This window comes from Phragmites australis, chromosome 13, assembly GCF_958298935.1.
Source record: "Phragmites australis chromosome 13, lpPhrAust1.1, whole genome shotgun sequence".
Lineage (NCBI taxonomy): Eukaryota > Viridiplantae > Streptophyta > Magnoliopsida > Poales > Poaceae > Phragmites > Phragmites australis.
Genome location: NC_084933.1, coordinates 23,988,748 through 24,013,280, shown reverse-complemented (window position 1 = coordinate 24,013,280; position 24,533 = coordinate 23,988,748). Strand labels below are relative to the sequence as shown.

Here is a 24,533-nt window from a genome sequence, read left to right as displayed (position 1 = left end):
CCGCCCGCGCTAGCGCCAGCACCGCCGCCGCCGCCGCCGCCCCCGCCCGCGCCGCCGCCCCCGCCCGCGCCCGCGCCACCGCCGCCCCCGCGCCAGCGCCGCCCGCGCCACCGCCGCCCGCGCCTGCGGCGCTCGTGCCGCCCCCAGCGCCGCGCCGCCGGAGGAGGAGGAGAAAGAGAGGAGGAGGAGGAGAGGAGGAAGAAGGAGGAAGAGAAGGAGGAGGAGGAAGAAGGAGGAAGGAGGAAGAAGGAGGAGGAGGAGGAGGAGGCGCCCCGGCCGCCGTTGCCACGTCCCCGACGCTTCCCCAGCCGTCGCCTTGTCCACCGGCGCCCTGGCCCCTTCACCACCGCCGCCCTACGACGCCCACTAGGTATGCCATACCGTCGTCGTCGTCGTAGTATTACTAGTAGTTGCGGTAGTAGTAGTGGTAGAGTAGCAGTGGTGGTAGTCTAAGTAGTCGTAGAAGTGGTTGTGACATTGTTATATATATGTGGTTGGATATAATCTTGTGCATGTCGGCCATCGTGCTGTTCATATATATGTGCATGTCGGCCATCGTGCCGTTGGTTTTCTTGCAGGTTTTGGAAACCTCACCGTGCAGGGGAGGTGCTGCCGAAATTTTGTATTGACAGTTTTATGTTTCTTTTTTTGCAGAGAAGAGCCAGTCGGAGCGGCGCCGGAGTACCTCGGCGACCCCGATCGCCTTCCTTGCCGCTGCGGGTCTGCCTGCACCGCGTCGCCTCGCCACTGCACCGACCCGCCACGGCCCCGCTAGCCTGACTCCACCGCCACCCTAGGTATAACCCCTCTTTCCGTATCATGGTCGTAGATCACGTAACCCAGTTAGGCGTCTCCCGTTCGAAAGAGATACGGTTGGAAATATGCAGATATTTCCATATCTAAAACCGTATCTGTTTCGAATTGTCCACGTTTTTTGGACAGCCCGCGGATGCGTAGGTGGGGTTAGTTTCCATGGTCTGCTCCGATCCGAGACAGAGTTTCAACAACAAGGCGGAGCGGGTGAAGCAAGAGCTGTGGGTAAGTCTTCCTCGCACTACATTGCTCAATACATCGTATTCATTGGACATTCTTGAAATAATGAATGGATACATCGTGTTTGTATGCAGGATTTCTTTAGATGCCAGGACGGACATGAGGCCAGGGCGGATGCGGTGGCTACCAAATGCTGCAAAAAACTCGTCGTGGACATGCATTACGAGGCGCGCATCCAGGCCGTCGTAACTTACCACGGGACCGTCCTTGGAACGAAGGTCACCAAAAGGGACGCAAGAACCATGACGCTGACCCGGGACCAGTACCTGCAGGTAAATACAGAACATTAATACTGATCCTTTTGAGATTAAGTAGGCTTAATTTCATCTTCTGATATGTCATGTACTTGATGGCCTGTAGATGATTCCTTATTGGTGCGCCGCGCATCCCCAGTGCTGGGAACAGATGGTGGACAAGTGGTGCTCACGCGAGTGGGAGGAGACGCACAACTTGTGCCGGGAGCGGCGTTTGATGATGCCAGGTGTAGCACACCATCAAGGCAGCCGCAACCTCAGCGGATACGCAGAAACATGGGTACGCGAATTCATTTATTTATTCTAACGCTCAATTCTGCATGATTTCTAATCATCTTGCTGTTTTTCTCGCAGTCGGCGTCACATGGTGGCCAGCCTTGCTCCATCTTCAAGGCATTTGCTATGGCCCACAAGGGCAAGGCGACGTCCGACGTCGACTACAACCCGGAGGACGGGCCCGAGGCGTACAGCAATGCGACCGTCCACAACCGCCTTAGTGAGTACACATCGATGGCAAGGGAGTTCCATGGGCCAGAGTACGATCCGAGCACCGAGGACCTTGATGGAGAAGTCGTCATGAGGGTGGGAGGAGGCAAGAAGCATGGGCGATACTGGATTGGCGACGGCGCAATCGACTCGGCCGCTACTCCCAGTCTCTCCCAGATTCGAGCAAGCAGCACGAGCACGAGCCCGGCCATACGACCTCGGAAGGACACTTCACACCACCGGGTGGAGGCACTCGAGGTTATTCCTGGTTTATTCGTCGTTCATTGGTTTTTTCATACATTTCCTTTGCATTATTGTAACATTGGGGTGAATATATTGTAGGCCCAGCTGGAACAAGAGAGGAGGATATGGGAGCAAATGCAGGCGACGATGGAGAGGGTGGAGGCCGAGCGGGAGGCCGAGCAGCGGAGGATGGTGGAGATTCTTCAGTACATGCAAAGTCTTGGCGCCGCTACGGGTGTAGCTCCGCCACCTTCGCTATTCGCTCCACCTCCACCTCCACCTCCTCACTATTCTACTCCTGTGAGTATAAATGTTTTAGTTTGTATGTTCATGCTTACGGTCAAACCTAGTGGAGTATGAAAGTTTTATTCATGTATGGTATATATTTATCTTGTCTCACACATGCAATCTCTTCTCCTTTGTGCAGAATCAATCGGCGGCATCGAACGATCCTCATGCTTCAGCGAATCCTTCACCAAACCAGTCTCATTGACCATCTTGGTGATGATACTTGTGGTTGTTAATGGTACTTCTATTTGCAATTATGGTTGTAGATGATGGAGCACTTGAATTACTTGTGAACTTATTTGTGATATATTGTGAGACATGTGACGTTTGTGATATATATGTGGTGTTGGTGATATATATGTGCTGTTGATGATATATATGTGATGTTGGTGATGTTTGTTATATATATATATATCTTCTGTTTGTTTGGATGGGATGTAAAAAACAAATAAAAAAGGCTGTTTTCAGTCACTTTGCCGAGTGTAATGGCCATGACACTCGGCAAAGTGACAACATGCTTTGCCGAGTGCAAAGGCCATTGCAGTCGGCAAACATCACAGATTTACCGAGAGCCACGGTCCAGGCACTCGGCAAAGATGGCATGTTTGCCGAGTGTCCTCCCGGTGGCACTCGGTACAGACGCCACCTTTGCCGAGTGTTTGATTCACTGGCGCTCGGCAAAGCGGAGACCTTTGCCGAGTGTCAGATTAGCACTCGGTAAAGCCTTTGCCAAGTGCCCGATAAAATGCACTCGGCAAAGAGGTCTTTGCCGACAAACTGTTTACCGAGCGCCCTTTGCCGAGTGTAGCACTCGGCAAAGCCTTTGCCGAGTGTATATCGTCCTTTGCCGAGTGCCTGAGGCACTCGGCAAAGAAGCTGTCTCCGGTTGTGAATACTCTAAAAAAATACAAAACACTATTAAATTTGTTATGAAAAATTCTGTGATGCCGAGGATACTATCATCTAGCTGTTCAAAAAATTCAAATAAAAAAATTACTTGTGCAATGAGAAATGAAAAGATGAATCTTAGAATCCCTGAAATTTGTCTTTTTTATTTCTTATTGTACAAGTCATACTTTTATCTTTGGTCCTTCCAATGGGTGATGGGTAGCTTGTAGATATTTGAATGGACAACACGAGTCTAGATCTACAATTTTTCAAAACTGACATATATATTTGCAATTTTTATTTTAAAAATATATAAAAAAGTTCGCTTTGCTACAGCTAGCTGGGCCGACACTGCCTGGCCTAGCTAGCTGGGCCGATTACCTGTGTTGGGCCAGGCCTAAGACTAATAGACACCTCCTTATCGGCGATCCGGTTACTGGGCCGGTCACCAAATGCATGGTCGCAATCGGCCTGCCCCCACTGACTCCACGCACCGACGACGCCGAGCGCTACGCCGCCGGGTCCCTCTCGCCGAGCCGGGCGCCGGATCCTCTGCCCACCGCTCCTCAGTCCACACTCCACTGCCGCCCATGGCCCGAGCCAAGCCCGCCCCTGCCGGCGGATGGCTCGCCGGGTGGGGGTGGGATCTCATGCTCGGATCGATCGCCGCGTTCTACACCGTCATGGTGCCCTACACCAAGGTGGAGGAGAGCTTTAACGTGCAGGTTCCAGCCTCGGCTCCTCCTGTTTGTGCTTGTTTGTCCATTGGATCGAGATTTGGTCCCGGTTTTGTTGCAGTAGTGTAGTTCTGGGTTAGCTGCCTCCTTGCCAGCGGCCGTGCCGCCGCCAGCCGCCTCCTCCACCCAAACTTGTCTGGTAGCTTGGCGGCCATCCCAAGCACCGCCCACGACCGGCCGGCCGGCCGGCAAAATTTAAGCCGACGGCGCCCACCTGCTGCCTTATTCTATGGTCATTGCCGCCGCGGCCGCCGCCGTTTGAGAAACTGGGGATTCCCTATTTTCTGTCCAATTACGGATGTTTTGAGCAACTAGTTGTGTTCACGTTTAATTCGGTATTTCATATGCTGGAGGATGAAAAGTTACTAATATCTTCCAGCTCAGATGTTTGTGTAGTTAGTTTTGCTTGTTAGTGGGAGGATACATATGGAATTTTAGATGGTATGACTCAACGCCAACCAATCGACATGGATTTATTTACTGCTTGCTCCGGACATGTGTGATACTTTTTTAAAGCGATTATCGCAAATGAACTTCATGACTTAACACAGTGGCTGATGACAAAAAATACAGACATCGTTTGCAATGAATTTGAATATAAACATTTAGTTGGTACATGGAGTTATACATTTTTTGGCCTGCAATCAGGCGTGCTCAATCATGATCATTTTGCCACTATCCACGTAAGTTGTGCAAATGTCAAGTGATTCACATGATCAAATATCAATTTGTTTTTCTTTTATATAACCATGCATCTTGTAACTTAGAAGCCTTTAGTTGCTTAATTTGTTTTGGACTCATCAATTCAACTGTGTCAAATATTGGTGCATGTATTCTTATTGATGAAAATGCATATTTCTTTACTATGGCGACAGACTTACAAGATGCATTCTTTCACTAGTTGCTTGTTCATACCAGGTAGAAAATTTCTTTTCATACCACGAGCCTTAAATAGCTGTAGTTTCACATCTTATGTCACCTGTGCAGTAAAGAAAGTGGAATTGTAGTTTAATAGATATTATGTGTTTCACTGCTATACATGTGTGAAAAAGCAACATGTTTATGTTGTTGGAAACCTCTCCCATAAGCATATAATTTATTTTGCAGGCACTATGCCCTTGAAAATCTGTTATGTTTTCTGTTGTTCATTGTATAATGATAGAATTCTGAGCTCTCCATTGCCTGGTGTTAAGTTTAGTTCTACATAATTCGTGGAATTTTTTTCCTTCGTCTGATAGAATGGTTTTATTACCTACTCCATGGCTTGAGGATCCACTTTTACTGTCATGCATTTCCGGTGCTTGAGCTAACAACATGATTCATGCATTTTGTAGGCTATGCATGATATTCTATATCACACTTATCACATTGAGAAGGTAACACTGATGCTAGTTCCTTTCCAAATTCGGTTTAATATAATATTCTTATTCTTTATGTTTATCAATTGATTTTATACAATGCATCTTTCTGGTTTTTTGCAGTATGATCATTTAGAATTTCCTGGTGTTGTTCCTCGAACATTTATAGGTAAAATCAATGTTGGCATGGCACCCGTGATTTGTGCAGAATGAAACAGTGTTTCCTCAAATGATCAGTGCTTGGCCCAACGATTCACTTAGCATACCTATATTTTAGCACTAATACATGATGTTCATTCTGTGGATTTTCAGGTTTCAGACCTTGTAGTCTTGATATGACATTATCACACTGACATGATGTACTTCTGTTTTTTCAGGAGCATTTGGTATCTCTATTCTCTCATCACCGGCAGTCTTCATAATGCGTTTATTCCATGTTCCAAAGTTTTATAGCCTCCTTACAGGTTATTATCGAAGCTCAGTACATTCTTCCTTGAATGTTTATTTTATTTGATCTATAGCTTCTCATTGATGCAGTTTCAGAATACTGATGTTCTTCTGTTTGCCTTTGTAGTTCGTTTACTGTTGGGTTGTGTTACTTTGATGAGTTTGAGACTTCTCCGAGTTCAGGTATTCTTTTTCATATCTCGATCTATCTGTGACACTTGATGCTGTCAATGCTTATTAATGTTTGCTGTTTTCTGCTATTAATATCCTGAAAAGTGAAAACACAGTGGTGTACTGAAAATGAGTAAGACATAAATAACTTGATATGTATTAGTTTTCTTTCGCCAGGCATGCGAACAGCCCACAGGAAAATGATCCAGATTACGAAATGAATCTTGGCTGTGAAATCTGAATAGTGTATGCAGCGGGCTGGCCTTTTTTTCCCCTAGAGGACATGCGGTGGACCTTTTGTACCATGAGCAAGATTTAACTAAGACTGACGTAGTGATTTAATCCATAAAGGATGACATTAGTAGATGATGTACTAAAGAGGCTAAGACACGTGGCTCACTTGTCTGGGTCATGTGATTCAATATTTTGGTCTGGATTGAAATCCTAGCATGCCTTTTTTCTTCTATTTTTCTTAGCTTGGAGCAGATATCATTTTGGCATGCGTTATTCTGACTAGGTGGTTATTTCCATCATGGTAACTATTTATTTAATAAATTATATTAGGCTTCAGGTGCTTTTATCATTGGAGATCATGTTTCTGTTGGCTTATTTCTATTAAGCAGGTAAAAAAGAAGTTTGGTAATCAAGCTGAAGCATTCTTTGTGATACTAACTGCTATGCAGTTTCACTTGCTATTCTACTCAAGTCGGCCACTTCCAAACGTCTTTGCTTTAGCTTTAGGTGAGCAACCTGTATAAATAAAGCACAAATCTATTTGCCGTTAAATTTTATGTTTTTGCTACACTACAAAGCCAATTAAGAGTTTGCAGAATAATTATGCGACTTATCTATGGTTTATACTTTATACCATGCAGTTAACTTGGCATACTCTTTCTGGTTTAAGGGAAGCTACCTATGTACATTACAGGCCCTGGTATGCCTTTTCTTGGTGTCTTTACCTTAAATTCACTCTTTGAATGCTGTTGCTTTCACCATTTTCTAAAGATTACTGATGGATTGTTTCCCAATTTTAATCATGTGGATTGTTATTTTTCAAAATTTGAGTCTGAAGTTCTGGTCACGGCATGATCTCATCAATTGCAAGTTTCAACACCAAATTAAGATATGGGCATGTTTGGATTGTAACTATATTTGCCATGCCTAAGGTTAGCCAAGTGTGGCTTGCCACAAAAAGTGTGACTAACATATTCATAGCTATAAGTGTGGCAAAGTTAGCCAAAAAATTGAGTGTATGACATGTGGGCTAGGGGGTTAACAAAGTGTGGCTTGCGACAGTTGTGGTAGTCAACCAAACAACAACAACAATTTTTGTTTTAAGCAAGTTGGGGTAGGCTAGAGATGAAATTCACAAGATCCAATTAAAAAGATTATGTGAAAACAATAATGATAATAAAAGTATTAGTAATAGTAAAAAATAAAAGTAATAACGGTACAAAGAGATTGATGTATAAGTTATGGTTCTGGCACGTAGATTGTTAACTTCCACGCGTTTCTATCTGTGGATAGTTCTTTGGGGATATTCCATTACTTCAAGTCTCTCTTTACAAATTCCTTCCATGTTAGGTTTGGTCGATTCTTGTCTCTCTTCACATTATCAACACGCCTCAGTATCCCGCTATGCACAGATGACTCTGGAAGCCTCCGTTGGATATGTCCAAATCATCTCAACCGATGTTGGACAAGCTTTTCTTCAATTGGCGCTACCCTTACCCTATCACGTATATCATTATTTCGGATCTGATCCATTCTTGTATGGCCACAAATCCATCGCAACATACGTATCTTTGCTACACTTAACTGTTGGACATGACACCTTTTAGTTGGCCAACATTCGGCGCCATACAACTTCACAAGTCGAATCACCATCCTATAGAACTTACCTTTCAGCTTTTATGACATCCTCTTATACAGTCAACCAAACAGTTACCACAAAAATCTATGGCGTGACTAAATTTAGGCGTGGCAAGGTTAGACGCATCACTCATTGTTCAATAACTCTTTCGTTTAATATAACATATGGAAACATAGTTATTAGTTCACTCTGGGGTCAACAAATTATATGCGATTAAAGTATACCGAACTATGTGTAATTCTCATTTTTCTTGCAGATATTTGCATCAGTTGTTTTTAGATGTGATATGATTATGCTTCTTGGCTCGATAGGGCTTGCACTTTTGCTGGTGAGTTTCTGGCCTACTTTTTTTTTTATTACTTGCATAGTTTGTAAGTATTTACAGTTTTACAGGCATTGTCTAATTAGCATTCCTTTTTAGTAAATTATACATGAATTGGTACAGTCGTTCGGAAGTGTTTTATTAGGGGTTCCTGTATGTTTTTAGATTCATAAAAAATCCCTTCAAAAAGACTAATTTTGTAATTGATGGTTTGAAAGTAGGAAAATTTTGTTCTGTGACACCGAAAGATCCCAGTTTTAGAAATACACCACCAAACTGTCCCGGTTCACTTTAATACCATCGAAAGATCGCGTTGTTTCGAAATATACCATTCCATTACGTTTTCCATCCATCTTGGTGTCTTCTGCTTGCAGCGGCCGTCTTCTCCCTATCTCATTCCAATCGCTAGCATTGGTCGTCTGGCTCTTCCTCCAATTGTTGGTCGGGCTCGACAAGGTTGAGGACGTGGCGCCATTGGAGGTCACCGTGGCTGCGGTCTATACCACCCTGGCCACACCCTTCCTCGAGTGTGAGCGCATGTGGCCTCCGAGTGACTGGCCAAAGGGAAGTCCTTTTGGCACACCTTGCAGCTATGCCAAGTCGAATTGCTACCAATCACAAGCACATTGTCCATGGAATTGATTGATCAAGATCAATAAATCAAGGTGCAAGTATTGTGATCACCTTAGATCAATATAGAGCAACCAAGAAATTGATAAATCGGTTGATCTACAAATAGGGTGGACGGAGAAGAAGTCAATTACTGAAACTAGAGAAGGGATCTATGCATGACTCGCCTCTCTCTTCCCATGGCGAGCTCCCTCTCTTCTCCGCCGGTGGCATGGCTTCCCAAGGAATGGCAGCGGCGGAAGCAGATGGGGGCGCCCCTTCCCGGGGAGTGACTGCAATGCCCTTCACCTTCGGGCGATGACGAGCACAGACAACAGTACCGTTTCACAGGAATTGGCGATGGTGCCCTTCACTTCTCCGGGCGGTGGGTGCCTCCTCCCGATCTGCAACGGCGTCCCCCTTGACCTCCCGAGTGGTGGAAGCGACAAGCATGGGCTCCGATTTGGCCGAAAGGTGAGTGACATTGCCCTGCTGGTTGAGATGAGAGAATCGTTGGAGGGAGAGAAGAGAGGGGGGTGGGGCAAACAGTAGAGGGCAGAGGAGGAAGAGGCACTCAAGCGCCTCTCGGTTATGAAGAAAACGGCAAGATAAACAGGGATGGGGCAAGATGGACGAAAAACATCACAGAGTGCTATATTTCTAAATGGTGTTATCTTTCAATGGTATTGAAGTGATCCGAAACAGTTCGGTGGTATTTATCTAAAACAAGGATCTTTCGGTGTCACGGAACCAATTTTTCCTTGAAAGTATTTAGTTTGTCTAGAAATGAACATATCTGGTAGGAACCGCCTTTAAATAGGATAAACATAACTATAATTTTGAACCTCGGGTCGGATTAAGATACTATGAATTTCAGTGGGTTGCCCATGAACTGTAAGGTCAAAGGAATAGAGAGTGAAGGAGGAATCATTGAAGGGTTATCCTGAAAGATCTTAGTACTTTTTAGTTTTTGACCTGAACCACCCATGTCTGATCTAGTGGTGAAGATTACCAGTTTCTCCTTATATACTGGTGAAAGCAAGAGTTCAGTTGATATCTCTCTTTTTGTTGTCGCCAGGTTATGTGCAATAGCAATATCAAAACTCCTAGTTAGTTATGACTATGTTGTTTGAATTGTTTGAGTTAAGTTCCAAGCAACTTTGCTCATAGTGCTCCAAGTTCAGTCCAGCTTTGAGGTTTCATCACATCAAATTTGTGTTCGTGTAGTGAATTAGTGAAACTTCTTATAGCCACATACCATAAGGATGCACACGCACCATGTTTTATTTCTCTATTCATTCTTATATAGTTGGTGCGGAGTTACTCTAATATATGAATTTGACTATGCATGACAGAGTAGGTCTATTTCTCTGTTGGAAGCAGTAAAATATTGCATAAGCACCGCCCTTACATGCATTGGTATGTTTCTTCGTACTACCTTGTGTATTTTGTAATGAAATTTCATGCAAAACTGTACGAAAATGTTGGCTTCACTATGATTTCCTCCCCAGGATTGACAGTGCTAGTTGACTCAATAATGTGGCGTCGAATCCTTTGGCCAGAATTTGAAGTTCTCTGGTTTAATTCAGTTCTGAATCGGAGTTCAGAATGGGGTGTATCCTTTATGCTTTTGTTAAACTACACTTATCTTTCTCCCAAATGTATAACTTTATATCATATTTTGTTACGTTACTTTTCCATATACGTTGGGCCTTCCATTTTATTTATTCAAGCATGCATTATTGAGTCCTGTTTTACGTGTCGTCAGCTTGTTGTTAGATTCGTGCATGGGGAACCTCTGTATTATCCTACTGGCACTGATGTGAAGCGCCTACCTCTGTTCTCCATGACTTAAGCTTAAGACACATCCGATTCATTGGTACTTCACCTCAGCACTTCCGCGCTCCATGCTTGTCGCGTACCCTCTTTGCATGGTAAGCCATAGATTTTTACGTGAAGGTTGTGACAATGAATTTTATCTGGCTAGAACAAACATATTACCTATTATTTGAATATGAGTGACCTTAGAACACACTGGTTTTAACATATTGCATGTCCTTTTCTATGATACTAGTCGCCTTGCTCGTGGAATCGACGTTGCCATAAAACTTTGAAACCTAAAGGGAAACAATACGAAAAACCAAATTTTCATTTCCATTTTTACTTCAAAATATTTTGAAATTGGAATGGAATAATGTTATAAAGATTGACCAAGGATTATTACCTTAAGCCGTTTTTAAAGGGATGGAGTTTTCTTAGGCTCCGTTTGGCATTGTGGTGGCTTTTCAAAAACATATTTGTTCCTAAGTTTGGATGCAATAGTTAGTTGAGAGCATCTTTCTAAATTTGGATGTAATGGTTAGTCGAGAGCATCTTTTTTGGAGCTGAAACAACAAAATCCAAGTAGAACTAGTAAAAATTCTCTTAGCTAGATTTCTCATCATAACACAGCAGAACAAACCCAATAGCCCAGCGCGCCCACCCACCCAGCTGTTTTTGCTGGCCAGTGCCCCAGCCCTGCGCCAGCAGCTCGCCTGCCAGCCCCCAGCATGTGCTCCCCCGTGTCATGTGGTCGCGCCAGCGCGCGTGGCCCTCGTAGCAGCAGGGCACCCAACACGTGATCCGACAAGCTGATTTTTGTATGCGCTGATTTTTGTAAGCAACTAACTTATACACGTCAGTTGTAGCCTCCCCCCATCCCATCATCATCAGTAGTTCTCATGGTATCACTAAGTTTAGTAGTTCTTAGTTCTGAAAAAATATATATTTTAGTAGTCCTTAATGTATTCAGTTGTTTAAAGTAGTTCTAGGTTAGTCGGTAGTCCTCAAGTATTCAGTGGTTCTAGGTTAGTCAGTAGTCTGGTGTTTAATAGTTCAGTAGTTCTCGGTTAGTAAGTTGTGAAAAAATGTTAAGTAGTTCTCGTGTGTTCAGTAGTTCTTGGTTGAGTTAGTAGTCATATATTCAATAGTTCTTAGTACTTTCTTATGGTTTCAGTAGTTTCAATAGTTCTTGGTTTAGTTAGTAGTTAGGTATTTAGTATTTAGTGGTTCTAGGTTAGTCAGTAGTAGATATCTAGTAGTTTTAGTAGTTCTAGGTTAGTCAGTAGTCAGGTATACAATAGTTTCAATAGTTCTAAGTTAGTCAGTAATCCTCGGGTATCCAGTAGTTTTAGTTATTCTAGGATGTCAGTAATCCTCAGGTATTCAGTAGTTTCGCCAACCGACCAATTGCACCTGCCAATTGCAGCACGTGGCTGACGTCCGACCTGTGGCCTAGCCCATCAACTCACATGCATGCATGCAAGAGCTCACTGGTTTGTTTGCTTCTCTCATGCAAAAAACAACCATGCATCACGCCCACATGCAGCCTGCATGCAAGAGCTCAGCGCATGCAAAAAGCAGCCATGCATGGCGTGCGTGGGCTAGGCGCAGGTGCGGCTTGGTGGCTGGCGCGGGCTCGGCGGCTGGCGTGGCTGGGCTGAGCCGGGGTGTAGAATAGTATTCTACAGAATAGTATTCTACACCTGGTCGTGATGCGATGTTTAGGATTTTAGGTACAGTTAAGGCATTACTTGTTAACTGGCTGATTTTGTTGTTGAATTTTTATCGGAGATGTATCTTATGAAGCCTTTCTGTTCAATTTCAGGTTGGTGTTTTTCTTGATAGAAGGATAGTGCCATACATGCTTCCAGTCTTCTTATTTGTTGTACTCTATTCAAAACTTCCACATAAGGTTATTCTACATTCTGGATAGTAGTCTGAGTCTTATATCTGGACACTTGGGCAATATTGCACATAATGACTGGTATTTCTTATGTTTCAGGAGCTTCGTTTCGTAATTGGTTCAATTCCCATGCTTAATGTGTCCGCTTCACTAGCAGCAAGCAGAATGTGAGCATAACCAATTTACTATCTTATCTAGTTCCTACCGTATTAATGATGACAAATTCAAGCTGGGAATGTTAGCAACTTAGCATTATTTGTACACCTCGTTTCTTTTTGACATCCTTGATGTTTAAGTGCCGTTTCCTTTCCCCTTCATTTGGTTTGATTTAACTAGTCAATATGTGTTTATCTTCATCATTTCCAGATATAATAACAGAAAGAAAGCTGGGTGGAATTTACTTTGTATTCTTATGCTTGGTTCCTTTCTTGTCAGGTAGAATAATTCGACCTTGATGATTATAAATGTGTTACTATTTTTGGACTAACATAATTTATTTTTGTATTGATAACTCACATATGATTCCTGTAGTCTAGGATACTCTGCTGTGACTTTTATGGCATCCTACAACAATTATCCTGGTGGCTATGCTCTAAAGGCTCTACATGAAGCAGGTGAACGCTATATGAATAAAGTGGAATACGTGAAACTATAACACTTGTGTCGTATAGTCAAACTACAAGTGGTAGAGTCTACCAGGTTGCGTAGGCTGTAGGAATGGTAGATGGGTGGACGGGGTTTGTAGCCTCGGCATCCATGCGCTGTGGCGGCCTGGTCAATAGAACTAAGGGATGAGCAGGGAAGATACTTCTTTATTCCTTGCTTACCTAAACAAATCTCAACTGTGCTACTTATAGCTAGCTAACTAACTAAGGAACCAATTAAGCTAGCAAACCAAACTAACTAATTCTTATCTTAACTAATGAAGTCTCTTGAACTTATCCCTTCATTCTTGATCCATGGTTATGCGCCGTTTGTATGTCTTGCCGACCATAACATCACTCATTCATTCCCCCCCTCCCCTGACAAACAACTCGTCCTCGAGCTACATGTCTGGGTACTTTAGCTTGAACTCCTGGACCGGTTCCCATGTAGCATCAGTGACGTCGAGGCCTTCCTAACGCACCAGAACGTGCCAAATACCGCGACGCGGGCTGACACGAAGTACTTGAGCCAGAACAGGTAGAGCACGACCATTTTCCAACAGGGGCAGAGCTGGTGGAGCTATCAGAGGAGCGTTGTGGAACTTTTTTAGGAGACCGACATGGAAAACGTTGTGTAGACGCGCCCCTTCCGACAAGGTCAATCGGTAGGCCACCGACCCAACACATGCAATGACTTTGAATGGTTCGACAAAGCGACGAGTTTGCTGGAGGAGTGCCCTAGTGGTGACTGCGCTTGGCGATGAAGGAGCCAGAACCACACCCAATCCCCTACGGCGAACTCCACTGGTCGGTCCTGGTCATTGTAGTACCTCTTTGCGTACTGTTGGGCCTGGAGAAGACATTCACGAATCTCGACGAGGAAGGCATCATGCTCCTTGAGCAAGTTGTCGATGGTGAGCACCCAAGCTGTGCCTGAGGACCAATGTAGCAGTGTTGGTGGTTCACGGCCATAAACCGCATGGAAGGGCAACGTGTGCAGGGTGGAGTGGAAGGATGTGTTGTAGCAGTACTCCGCCCATGGCAACCAGTCCAACCACGCCTTTGGATGATTGCCGATGATGTAGCGCATATACATGGCAATGGTCTTGTTGATGGCTTCCGACTGGCTGTTCGATTGAGGATGAATGTCCGAACTCATGTGGAGCCTAACACCCGTGAGCTTGAAGAGGTCGTGCCAGAAGTTACTCATGAAGACCGGGTCGTGATTGCTGACAATGGAGTTCGACAGGCCGTGGAGATGAACAATGCCGCCAAAGAAAGCGCACACAACCGAAGCCGCCGTGTACGGGTGGCTGAGGACGATGAAGTGCGCGTACTTTGAAAAGTGGTTGACGACAATGAGGATGACTGACTTGCCATGGACCTTGGAAAGGCCCTCGACGAAGTCCATTGAGATGTCTAACCAAATCTGCGACGTAACAGCAAGTGGTTGAAGGAGGCTGGCGGGATGTAGGTTTTTCATCTTGTTGCGTTGGTAGGTGGCGCAAGCACAGACAAAGTCGCGGACGAGCAACCTCCATTGGCCTCTTCTCCTGTTCTCCACCATTGTGAGGCGCGAAGACATGGTGGTCACCTGCTGCGCCACCTCACCGAGCTGCTTCTACAAGTTAGTCATCAGCTTGGTCATGGCCTCTATGGCTTACGCATTCTGCCGTCGGACTAGAGCCTTTCTCATCAGTGGAGCTTGGCATCTCTAATACCAAATTGGTAGTCTACCAGGTTGCATAGGCCGTAGGAATGGGAGATGGGTGGACGGGGCTTGTAGCCCCAACGTCCAGGCACCGTGGCAGCCTGTTCGACAGAGCTAAGGGTTCGACACACACACACAGAGGGAGGGAGGGACTTCTTTATTCCTTCCTTGCCTAAACAAATCTCAGTCGTGCTACTTATAGCTGCCTAACTAAATAGAGGAATCAATCTGCTAAAGAATGCTAACAAACATGATCTCGAGCTAACAAACCAAACTAACTGATTCTTATCTTAACTAATGAAGTCTCGTGAACTTATCCCTTCACGCTTGATCCATGGTTCTTCGCCGTTTGTACGTCTTGCTGACCATAACAACAAGTAAGGCATAGGTGCCTCTATTTATTGAAAAAACAACTTAAGCTTGAATAAGTTATAAGCGCAAAATGACAAATTGAATAGCTGTCTACTCTTAGTGGCCTCAACTATGATCATGGGGTATGTTGACAATAGGTGGCCTTTGTTGGCAGACACCACTTGGCATTGATCTTTGCATTCCTCTGTTACCAGATTATTCAGTGAAGGAAAAGATGGTTCATATTGATGCCTTCACTGCAATGAGTGGGGTTTCTCGTTTCTGTGAAAATGAATATCCTTGGAGGTATGCTTCTATACCACAAAGTTCATATGGATGCTATTTTATTTTCTGTTGGTGCTTACCAAGAATTTTTTTTGTCTTATCAATTAATCCCACCAGTCCATTAGTTTTTTTTTTCTTTTTGGATGGTTGATTTTGGACCATTAAGCCAGATTAATCCTCTATTAACTTTAGAAGTATTCTCTCAGTAGTGGTCACTGTAGGATGCAATTATTGGAATACTGAATCACGCATGTATCTTTGCTACTCTCTGGCTAGCATACTCTTACGGTCTTACCTTTCTTTTGCCAACTATACTTTCACTATATTTAGCAAACTATACTTTTGAGTTCCACTAGATATCCCTACACGATACATGCCTTATATGCTCCAGCATAGAACTTCCCAGCTTTCTGTTAAGTGTAGAATTTTTGCCAATAATCTTGTATGATTTACATTCTGGCGCCTGACTAGATCCTGGCTGGACAGTTGTAGTTGTGTTCTGAACTCAGGCACAGAAAGTGCTATAGACAGACAATAGGTGTTAGTATTTTAGCCCCAGCATAGACGAATGCTGCCACGGAGGAAATACGGAAAAGTGCAGAAATCCTTAATGATAAAGAGATTGAAGCTAGTACTGGAATCATATTTAAGTTGTATTTTTTGGTTTTTAGACGTACTTCTAATTGCATTGGATTATTTGGAAACATTTGTCTACTGCATCTTATATTTTGAAGCATTGGATGTCAGAACTGCTGCTTACTTTCAGATATAGGTCGTCTTCTATTCGTCAATGGTGAATTGGTGACACGTCTTTGTTGTCATATTTGTTGATTACTGTGCATTCTTTTGATTTTTCTTAATTTTGATGGCACCATTACTGAGCTTTCATCACTTCATATCAAAATTCTTACACTGTTTTTTGTTTACTCATACTTCTGTTCACTGGCAGATACTCTAAGGAGGAAGAAATTTCCATTGAAGAATTTCAGAAAAGGAATTTCACCTATCTACTGAAGTGAGTTTTAATAGCCTCTTAAAATAGTTCATGCCATCGTTTTGGACCATTGACTAGTTCTTTAATGCTCCGAGCAACTTCTGTCCTTTTGATATATTTGATATGGATTTCACATTGTGATGCTTTTATATCTCTTATCTTGGACATATGAACCAGTGAACATCGCAACATTAGTGGCTACAAGTGCTTGTTTGCTTTGGATGGATTCTCCAGAGTAAAACTTCAACCCCGAATTCCCCCACTTTCTCTGGTATGCCAATATAAAGTAGCTAAATTTGGGAACTTGCAATAACTACGATGCCATCGTCCTGTTCCTTGTTCTGTGAAGAATTTACCTTCTCCTTCTTGGCTTGCACGTTTACTACAGGTGAAAGAGCCAAAGGTGTTTGCACTTGGGAATATGCGAGACCCTGATATTCTTTCACTGAATTGGCCCGGTTGTCCTTGAGGATACTCGGATTTCTGTCACAGGACCACTAACTGCCAGCAGTGAAGATGTTCAGTCAGTCTGTGCGATATATCTGGGTCTCGGCATTCAGTGCTACCTGCAAATCTAAATGCAGTCCTCCCCAGATCCCAACTCCGAAAGCAACAACTTTTATGGGACTGCTATTTTATGAGAATTTTTTTTATACTAACATATTTGGGCAAGAAAATATATATACGTTTTAATTGAAAGAGTTGACCTTTTTTTGCTTCTCAGACCTGTCCTTGTTTATCTAATGGACAAAAAATGAATAGGGGAGATCGACGACCTTGTCTAACAAGCTGTTTCATTTCATATATGTTTTCTATCTACCGCAGCCTGCCTTCGCCACTCGTACTCGGTGGCAGCTGGCCGGCAGCATTCGTGATTTATGATCTCATCGGCAAACGAGCTAGTGACGCCACCAACCCAGCATCAGCGGACGCGGCGCTCCCCCTGGCACGGCGTGAAGCCGGTGCCCGCGGCCCGCGGCGCGCACACAGAAACTTGCCTCGGGCGGCGGCACGCCGAAACCGTCAGCTCGGCTGAAACGCCCGGCTTCCCCACCCGTGTTCATGCGTACATGGCTCCAGAAGCCCAGAACAACCTCCGCCACGCACCGCGTTCCCAAGAAGCCCTTTGCGACCTCGGGATCCTAGCAACCTGACGCTCGAAACCGACTGACCGCTTCACCTCTCCCAGCGCCTCGGCTCGCCGAGATGGAGGTCGTCGTCTAGGCTAGGAGGTCAGGACAGGGAGAGGTTATGGCTGGCCTCGTGGGGCAGCCAAAAGCAGAGCAGCATTAGTAGCAGGCTGCAGTAGTACTTGCAAGGGTCAAGGAATGGGGACCAGGCCCTACCATCTAACAACTACCATTAGCTCCTCTAACTTCTTCCAGTCTTCGTGCCTGTCCATCGTTATTCATTTGGTCGGTGGCTACTGGCTCAGACAGGCGATCCGTCTGATGCTGCTTCTTGGATCACTACTTTGGGGTGGTATCATTGTTGGTTTCATTTTTGCTCGATTTAATTCAGACTTCAGATTGCCAAGTGCTATGTACCGGGGCCGGGGAGGGAGAACCGGACTTGCGCTGTGGTGGCTTTTGACACCATCCATCCGTACTCTGGGGCCGGCGATGACAACCAGTGCACATACATAAAAGTGGTTCGCTTCTCCCGAGTTGCTGCTTTACACGGCGATTCGTGTAGGATTTCTAGCTGGTTCTGGCTCGGCTACACTCCATGCATGACGTGGAACCAACGACGCGGTGCAACTGGACGCACCCCATCAATGTGGTGGGAGAGGAGAGGAGGGGAGAAGCGCGGTTGAGCTCGCTGGGTTCTCAGATCCAGAGAGCCCGAGCCGCGAGATGACACAAAAGGAGCGCGCGTCGCGGCCAGCTCACTCGCTCGCCGCGTCACCGTGAGAGAGAGGAGGAGAGAGAGAGCGCCAAGCCAAACCAAATACAACCCAACCCCAGCAAATTGCGATGCCTGATCTGATGCTCCTGCTACATGTGGATGGATATCATATCTATCTAATCAGCAGCATGTCATAGTAGGCCCCACCTGTACGTGGGCTCCACATGTGAGCCACAGGCTTCCTGGGAGCAAAAGAAATCCTCATGTTTTTTTAAGCCTTTGTTTCCTCGGTTATTGCCAGTGGTGATCTTGTTGCAGCAGTAGTGGCATGGATGAGTCTTCTGGGACATTTTCTGGAACTATCCACCCGGTTGACAGGGTATCTATCGTCCAATTTATCTGAGGTGCAGCACGTAGTTGTGGAGTCGGCAAAGTTGAACAGGTCGATTCAGAACAGCCCCTTTGACCGTGTGCGAATCCTACCGAGAACAGCTGCTTCGGTGTCAAGGAACCAGCGTTATCTCGAAATCGGTGTCTAAATTCTTTTATTGAACTGGACATTCTAAATCTAAATCGGATTCTAATATTCGTGTAGAATTTCGAGTTATATTTTACATGTTTAATTTTTTTTTACCGAATCGAACATCTGAATTCGAATCGGATTGTTACACCATGTCCGTGTTCAGCTGACAATGTAAATGCAGGCTAATGCTAGCAGGCATTCCTTACTTAGCACCTGAGCTCTCTGACGTTAGCACGACAGATTACGCTGATCCATGGCAGCATTTCTAGATTGAAAGTTCATGAAGAAAAATATCCATTTTCTCAGTTGGTTTTGGCCTACGCAGCGTCAGAATGTGATCATAGTGTGAGCACTGCATAGCCCCAACCAACAGAAATAAATACTCACCCAGATCTGCCTTTGCAACTCACCGCATTTTTCTTTTCTGTAGAAAAAAGGACCTCGCTCGTTGCACATTTGCACGGCAGCATTTCGTGCTACTGACTCCCAAAGGAGCATGTAGGAAGCTCCTACCCACGATTGTCTGATACACGAAGGAAACCGCTGCGATTTCCCCGTCAACGCATGCGAAACCGGAGCTCCCTGCTTACACGCAAGGAGATGTGAAAAACTGACCGGAAAGAGCACATTAAAATTTCAGTCTTGGGCAATGTTTGCACGGCGAGATTGCTTTACAAAGTTTTATAATTTGGTTGAATCACGAGTACATGAGTCTTAACGTCTCTAATAAGGCAGGTACTCTACGCTCAAAAAAAGGGCAGGTACTCTACTCACCGGAGATGCTGTACGCGTGATTAAGAACCTCCATTCCTGCGGACTCATTTCACGCACATCTCAACATCACGGTAACCAGTGACGGATACAGAGTCATCCACCTCCTTTTCTCCTTCTCTCTCTTTTTTTTTTCTTCCTCTCTCTAGTTCATGGTAAAAAAAATTGTTAGAAAAAGCTCAAGGAGCTTTCACTCACTGCGAAGCAGGAGAAGGCTAGAGCGCCCAGGCCCCTTAGATCCGCCCCTGACGGTAACTACGAATTACAACGAACACACCAACCAAAAGAAATTTAATTACTCACAAAAACCAGCTCTCCGAGACGAAACAAGTCGCGGTAAAAAATGAAAAGAAACAGAGAGAGAAGGTAAAATAATTTCTGGTCAGAGCTTGATTATGGCAGGCGGATTAAAATGTCCATTGCAGGAGCCATGGCGACGAAAGCAAGATGAGGATTCGGTGGTATTTTTTACGAGTATTTGGCATGCATCCGGATGGGGTGACGTGGTGAGTTGGCACCACTGCCGCGCCCGCTTCCTATTCGATACCCCCGTTTCTTATCCCCTCCAAAAGAGAAAACAAATGCACATCGAGGCCTATCTCCAGGGAAAGGAAGGAGGGCCTCGATGCTTAAGGTCAACACACGAATATGTACACCAGATATTCTCTCTCTCTGGCCCTTTCCCTGTCTATCACCGTCGCATTCCTGCATTTGCTAGCTGAGTTAAACTCACACCCGGAAAATAATTATATATATATATATATAAGATTACATATATATTTCAAAAATAATGAAATCTACCCTACCGTCGTCCATTCAACGAGCGAGAACAAGATCTCACCCGTTGAACGGGTGACACCTTATGGACCCTCGGCTGACAGCGTATTTAATAATCAGGGAGAGTGAACGGGCGGGACCTTGTTCTCGCTCGCTGAACGAGCGAGACCTTCGTGGCTACGATGCCACGCGGACCCATCCAAAAGGTCTCGTTCGTTAAACGGGTGAGACCTTTTGAGTATTTAGTCCGACCCTACTGACGTCAGCACTTCATTTGACACTCATTCAATCGAGAAAGGAGAGGGGAGGGGAGGGAGATTTGTGTGGCGACGCCCTGCTAAAAAAAAGAGGTAATTTTTTCCTGTTTTTTTAACAAATCCGATAGGACAGCAACTAGTAGTAGGTTTTGACATAAGTTAGATGTTAGATTTAGGTTTTGTTTTACATACCTGGTAGTATAGTCACTAGAAGTAGGATAAAATGTATATCTAGGTTTAGAATTAGTGTTAGATGTAGTTCAGCAATTAAATCATGTTTATATGTATATTTTAGCAATTAGAATTAATATTTAGATATATTTTAGGTATTAAATGTAGAATTTAGATATAGTGTAGTCATAATTGATATGATAGATATAGTATTTAGATGTGTTTGATGTAGCGAATCGGGAATATATTGTTGCAGTATAGATTACATGTTGGGCTACGCTTGTAATGAAATTTGCGTTGTAGATGTAGTTTGATATGATTATTTTTGTTATGTCGCAATAATGTCATAGTTTTTGTCAATGGTTGCTAGGTATGGCGGATATGTGGTAGTTTAGGATTTTTTATTTTTTACGGGGACAGTGAAATCTTATATAGTTCGGAAGGGGTAGTACTATCCGTATTTAAGTCAATGGACAAGGATATATCCAGACCAATGCAGAAAAGTGTCGAACATTGTATACCTAGTTGATGCGGGGTTTTAAAATAGACCTCAAGTTCAAGAGATGGCCATTAGTATTGTCGGCAATGGTTACAGAGAAGGTATGTACTGGAAGGTGTTCCCGCTCTGGGAAGATGAATTGTGGAAGAGGTACATGCATGATGTTGTGCACAGTGGTTGGTCTTCTATGTTGCTTGTGCAATGGAAAAATAAGGAGGCAATTGGAGAGATGTAGGGTGGAGCGTACGCGGAGGGGGAGGGTGATGAGGAAGAGTATGATGAAGATGTCGATCCGGATGGTGCACATTCATTGGATTATCCGACTGAATCGACCGGTGAGGCAGATGAGGGGGAACGAATCCCTTCTCTAAGTGAACAGATGGAGCGGGATGGTATTCAGGTTGATGAAACTCCTGAGTATGACAGTTCGGATGATGAGGACGATATTCCGGTTCCCACGGATTGGAACAATCCAAACTTTAACAACCTTGTGCTGAATAAGGGGAATCAAGTGGCCTAGGAGTATGCGCAGAATAAGGTGATCCAAGGTACTAGATATCCTACCAGTCATGCCATGAAAGATGTTGTGACTCAATGGACGACCTTACTTCGATGACAATTTTATGTTGTCAAGTCAAGCAAGAATGAATATGATGTAAAGTGCATGTATGAGGGTTGCGTGTGGTGGGTGCACAACTTTAAGGGGAAGTGGATTGACTATTGGGATGTGTCGATTGTGGCTGAACACGCTTGCATGATGGACGAACTTGAGCGCAGCCACAGGAACATCACCTCAGGCTTTGTCGCTAATGTGATGTACACCCAGATTGTGGACAACCTGAACTACGAACCAGGGTCCATAATCAAGCAAATTGAGGATGAGTACAATTACACTATCAGCTACAACAAGGCATGGAGGGCGAAGAGGAAGGCAATTGAGATGAGATTCGGGACCTATGAAGCTTCGTATGAGAATCTGTCATATTTGTTGCAGACTATTGCTCGAAGGAACCCGGGGACGTATTACGATATTGAGAAGTACCCATTGTTGTTCAAACCTGGCAAGTACATCATAAAGCGATGTTTCTTTTGCAATAGGGGCATGTATCTAAGCTTTCAAGCATTGTCAGCCTATCTTTTTCATCGATGGCACTTTCCTTACCAGCAAGTTCACGGGACAGATCCTGACTACTATCGGGGTTGACGGGAACAATCAAGTTCTACCGTTAGTCTTTGCATTTGTGGAGAGTGAGAATAGCAATAGTTGGTATTGGTTTTTGTACCGTGTGAGGATGATAATTGTTGGTGCTTGGGCGAATATGTACATTATACATGACTGGCATGCTGGGATACTCAAGGCAATTCTGGATCTGTAAAATGGAACAGACGATGGCTTGATTGGACCTGTGTGGCCAGACTTGTAGAGTAGATGGTGCATGAGGAATTTTAGTGTAAACTTCTTCTGCCAATTCAAAAATAAGAACATCATGGACATGTTCAAGAGGTTGTACGGTCAAAACCAGCAGCAAAAGTTTGATGCTCTTTATAAGATACTGGACGAGCTAATGAAGAAGCAAACACACGAGCGTGCAGAGAGGCCCGTGACAGGAGCAGAGGATGTACCAGTACCTCTTGAGTCCCTACCAAATAACAATTAAGCTGGCATCACACGGAGGAGCGGGTCATCTACCAGGTCATTTAGCGAGTGGATTGAGAATGAGCCCAAGAAGAAGTGGGCTCTTCTGTACGACACAAACGGGGCTATATATGGTATTATGACTACAAATTTAGCAGAGGTTTACAACTAGGTGATGAAATGTGTGAGGGAGTTACGGCTGGTGGGGATTTTAGAGTTCAAACTTCAAGGGGCATGCAAGTATTTCAGGGACCGCTATGCAGTAGCGCACACGACGCTGAATAATGCTAGTATGATTTATGGGACGAAGATGACTAAGTACATGGAAGATAAGGTGGAGAAGGTAAAGATGCACCAGGTGAAGACCGTGGGAACTGCACAGCAGAGATACAAAATTCTATACAGGGGCAAAGGAAGGAGAGGGGACAAGCGTGAGAGGTTATCCATGAGTGCACAATCTTCGATGACGAGTGTGTTTGCACCTGCTACAAGCCGATGCTACTGCATAAGCCATGCTCTCATGTGATTGCTGTGTGTGTTGTGATGGGGCTAAGGACTCGGAGGTTCGTCTACGACTACTTCAAGAAGGAAGCTTTGTTCGACACCTGAAACCATGAGGTCTATGGTTTCGAGATTTATGGTTCTTTCACGAAGGAACCTGGGTCTGATGTTTGATTCGTGCCAGATCCCAACAAGATGAAGCATAAGAAGATCGGCGCAGGACTACGAGGCTCCGTAATGACATGGATGAAGTAGAAACTGGACGTCGCGTGAAATAGTGCAGTAAGTGCAACAAAATAAGACACACTTACAAGAAATGCATCGTTGGTATCCCAAATGTGAACCCCGTGGAAGCAGGTCCGTCCGGGTTTGCTGGAGATGGGAGACGTCCTCGTAGTCTTTGATCGTTGGCATCGTCGGCTCATTGAGATTGATTAATGTTGTAATTTTGTGTGTGATGGATATTCATATGTATACCATTGTAGTTTACTGTGTTAGTGCCAAAATGGTCACGATGTTCGAGGTTGTAACATGTTGTGTTATAATTTGTTCACATATTTATGTACCATTGGAACAACGTATTATATCATGTTATATGCTAGACGCTTACTCGTTCACTTCCCACAAATAAAGACCAGTCGACACTTCTTACTCTTTGTTTTTTTTTGCATATAAAAATGTAAATATTTTGTGAACATGCAGGTATGGCGCAACCGGAACTGCTCGACCCCCAGATTGACGTTAGGCACCGTTCATACCACATCGTTGTGCAGGGTGAGGAACTCCTGATACTTTGACCTCGTGTGCCAGATGAGCTAATGAGGATTGACGAGCGCTGGATCCCGATGTTTGTTAATTTTGAATTTACGGTTCCAGACGAATTTAGACACGATATTGGTCGCTAACTGTAGTATGCTTGCAGGTTGCATGCTGCTGGCCTACTTCCGCTGTGTCAGCTTGTGGAGGTGGACGCGTGGAAGGGGCCTTGCAGGCGGAGACGTGGTTCAGCTATGACAGCGCCCTCCTCGCGGCCCTTATCAACGGGTGGCGTTCCGAGACGCACACGTTCCACCTCCTGTGCGGCGAGATGGCGCCCACGCTCGAGGACGTCT

At 44.6% G+C, this 24,533-nt stretch overlaps 1 protein-coding gene across 1 annotated transcript; it reads left to right on the top strand.

Annotated features, from left to right (window-relative positions):
- Positions 1-3,664: 3,664 nt before the first annotated feature.
- LOC133888265 (dol-P-Man:Man(7)GlcNAc(2)-PP-Dol alpha-1,6-mannosyltransferase) lies at positions 3,665-17,161 on the top strand. The gene is made up of 19 exons (XM_062328435.1): positions 3,665-3,937; positions 5,284-5,325; positions 5,431-5,476; positions 5,685-5,771; positions 5,882-5,937; positions 6,549-6,666; positions 6,801-6,859; positions 8,055-8,126; positions 10,085-10,148; positions 10,241-10,344; positions 10,592-10,663; positions 12,376-12,462; positions 12,553-12,620; positions 12,820-12,888; positions 12,985-13,067; positions 15,375-15,465; positions 16,394-16,459; positions 16,616-16,709; positions 16,827-17,161. Exons 1-19 carry the CDS (start codon positions 3,665-3,667, stop codon positions 16,905-16,907), a joined length of 1,632 nt encoding a protein of 543 aa, XP_062184419.1. The 3' UTR covers positions 16,908-17,161.
- The last annotated feature ends 7,372 nt before the right edge of the window (positions 17,162-24,533 follow it).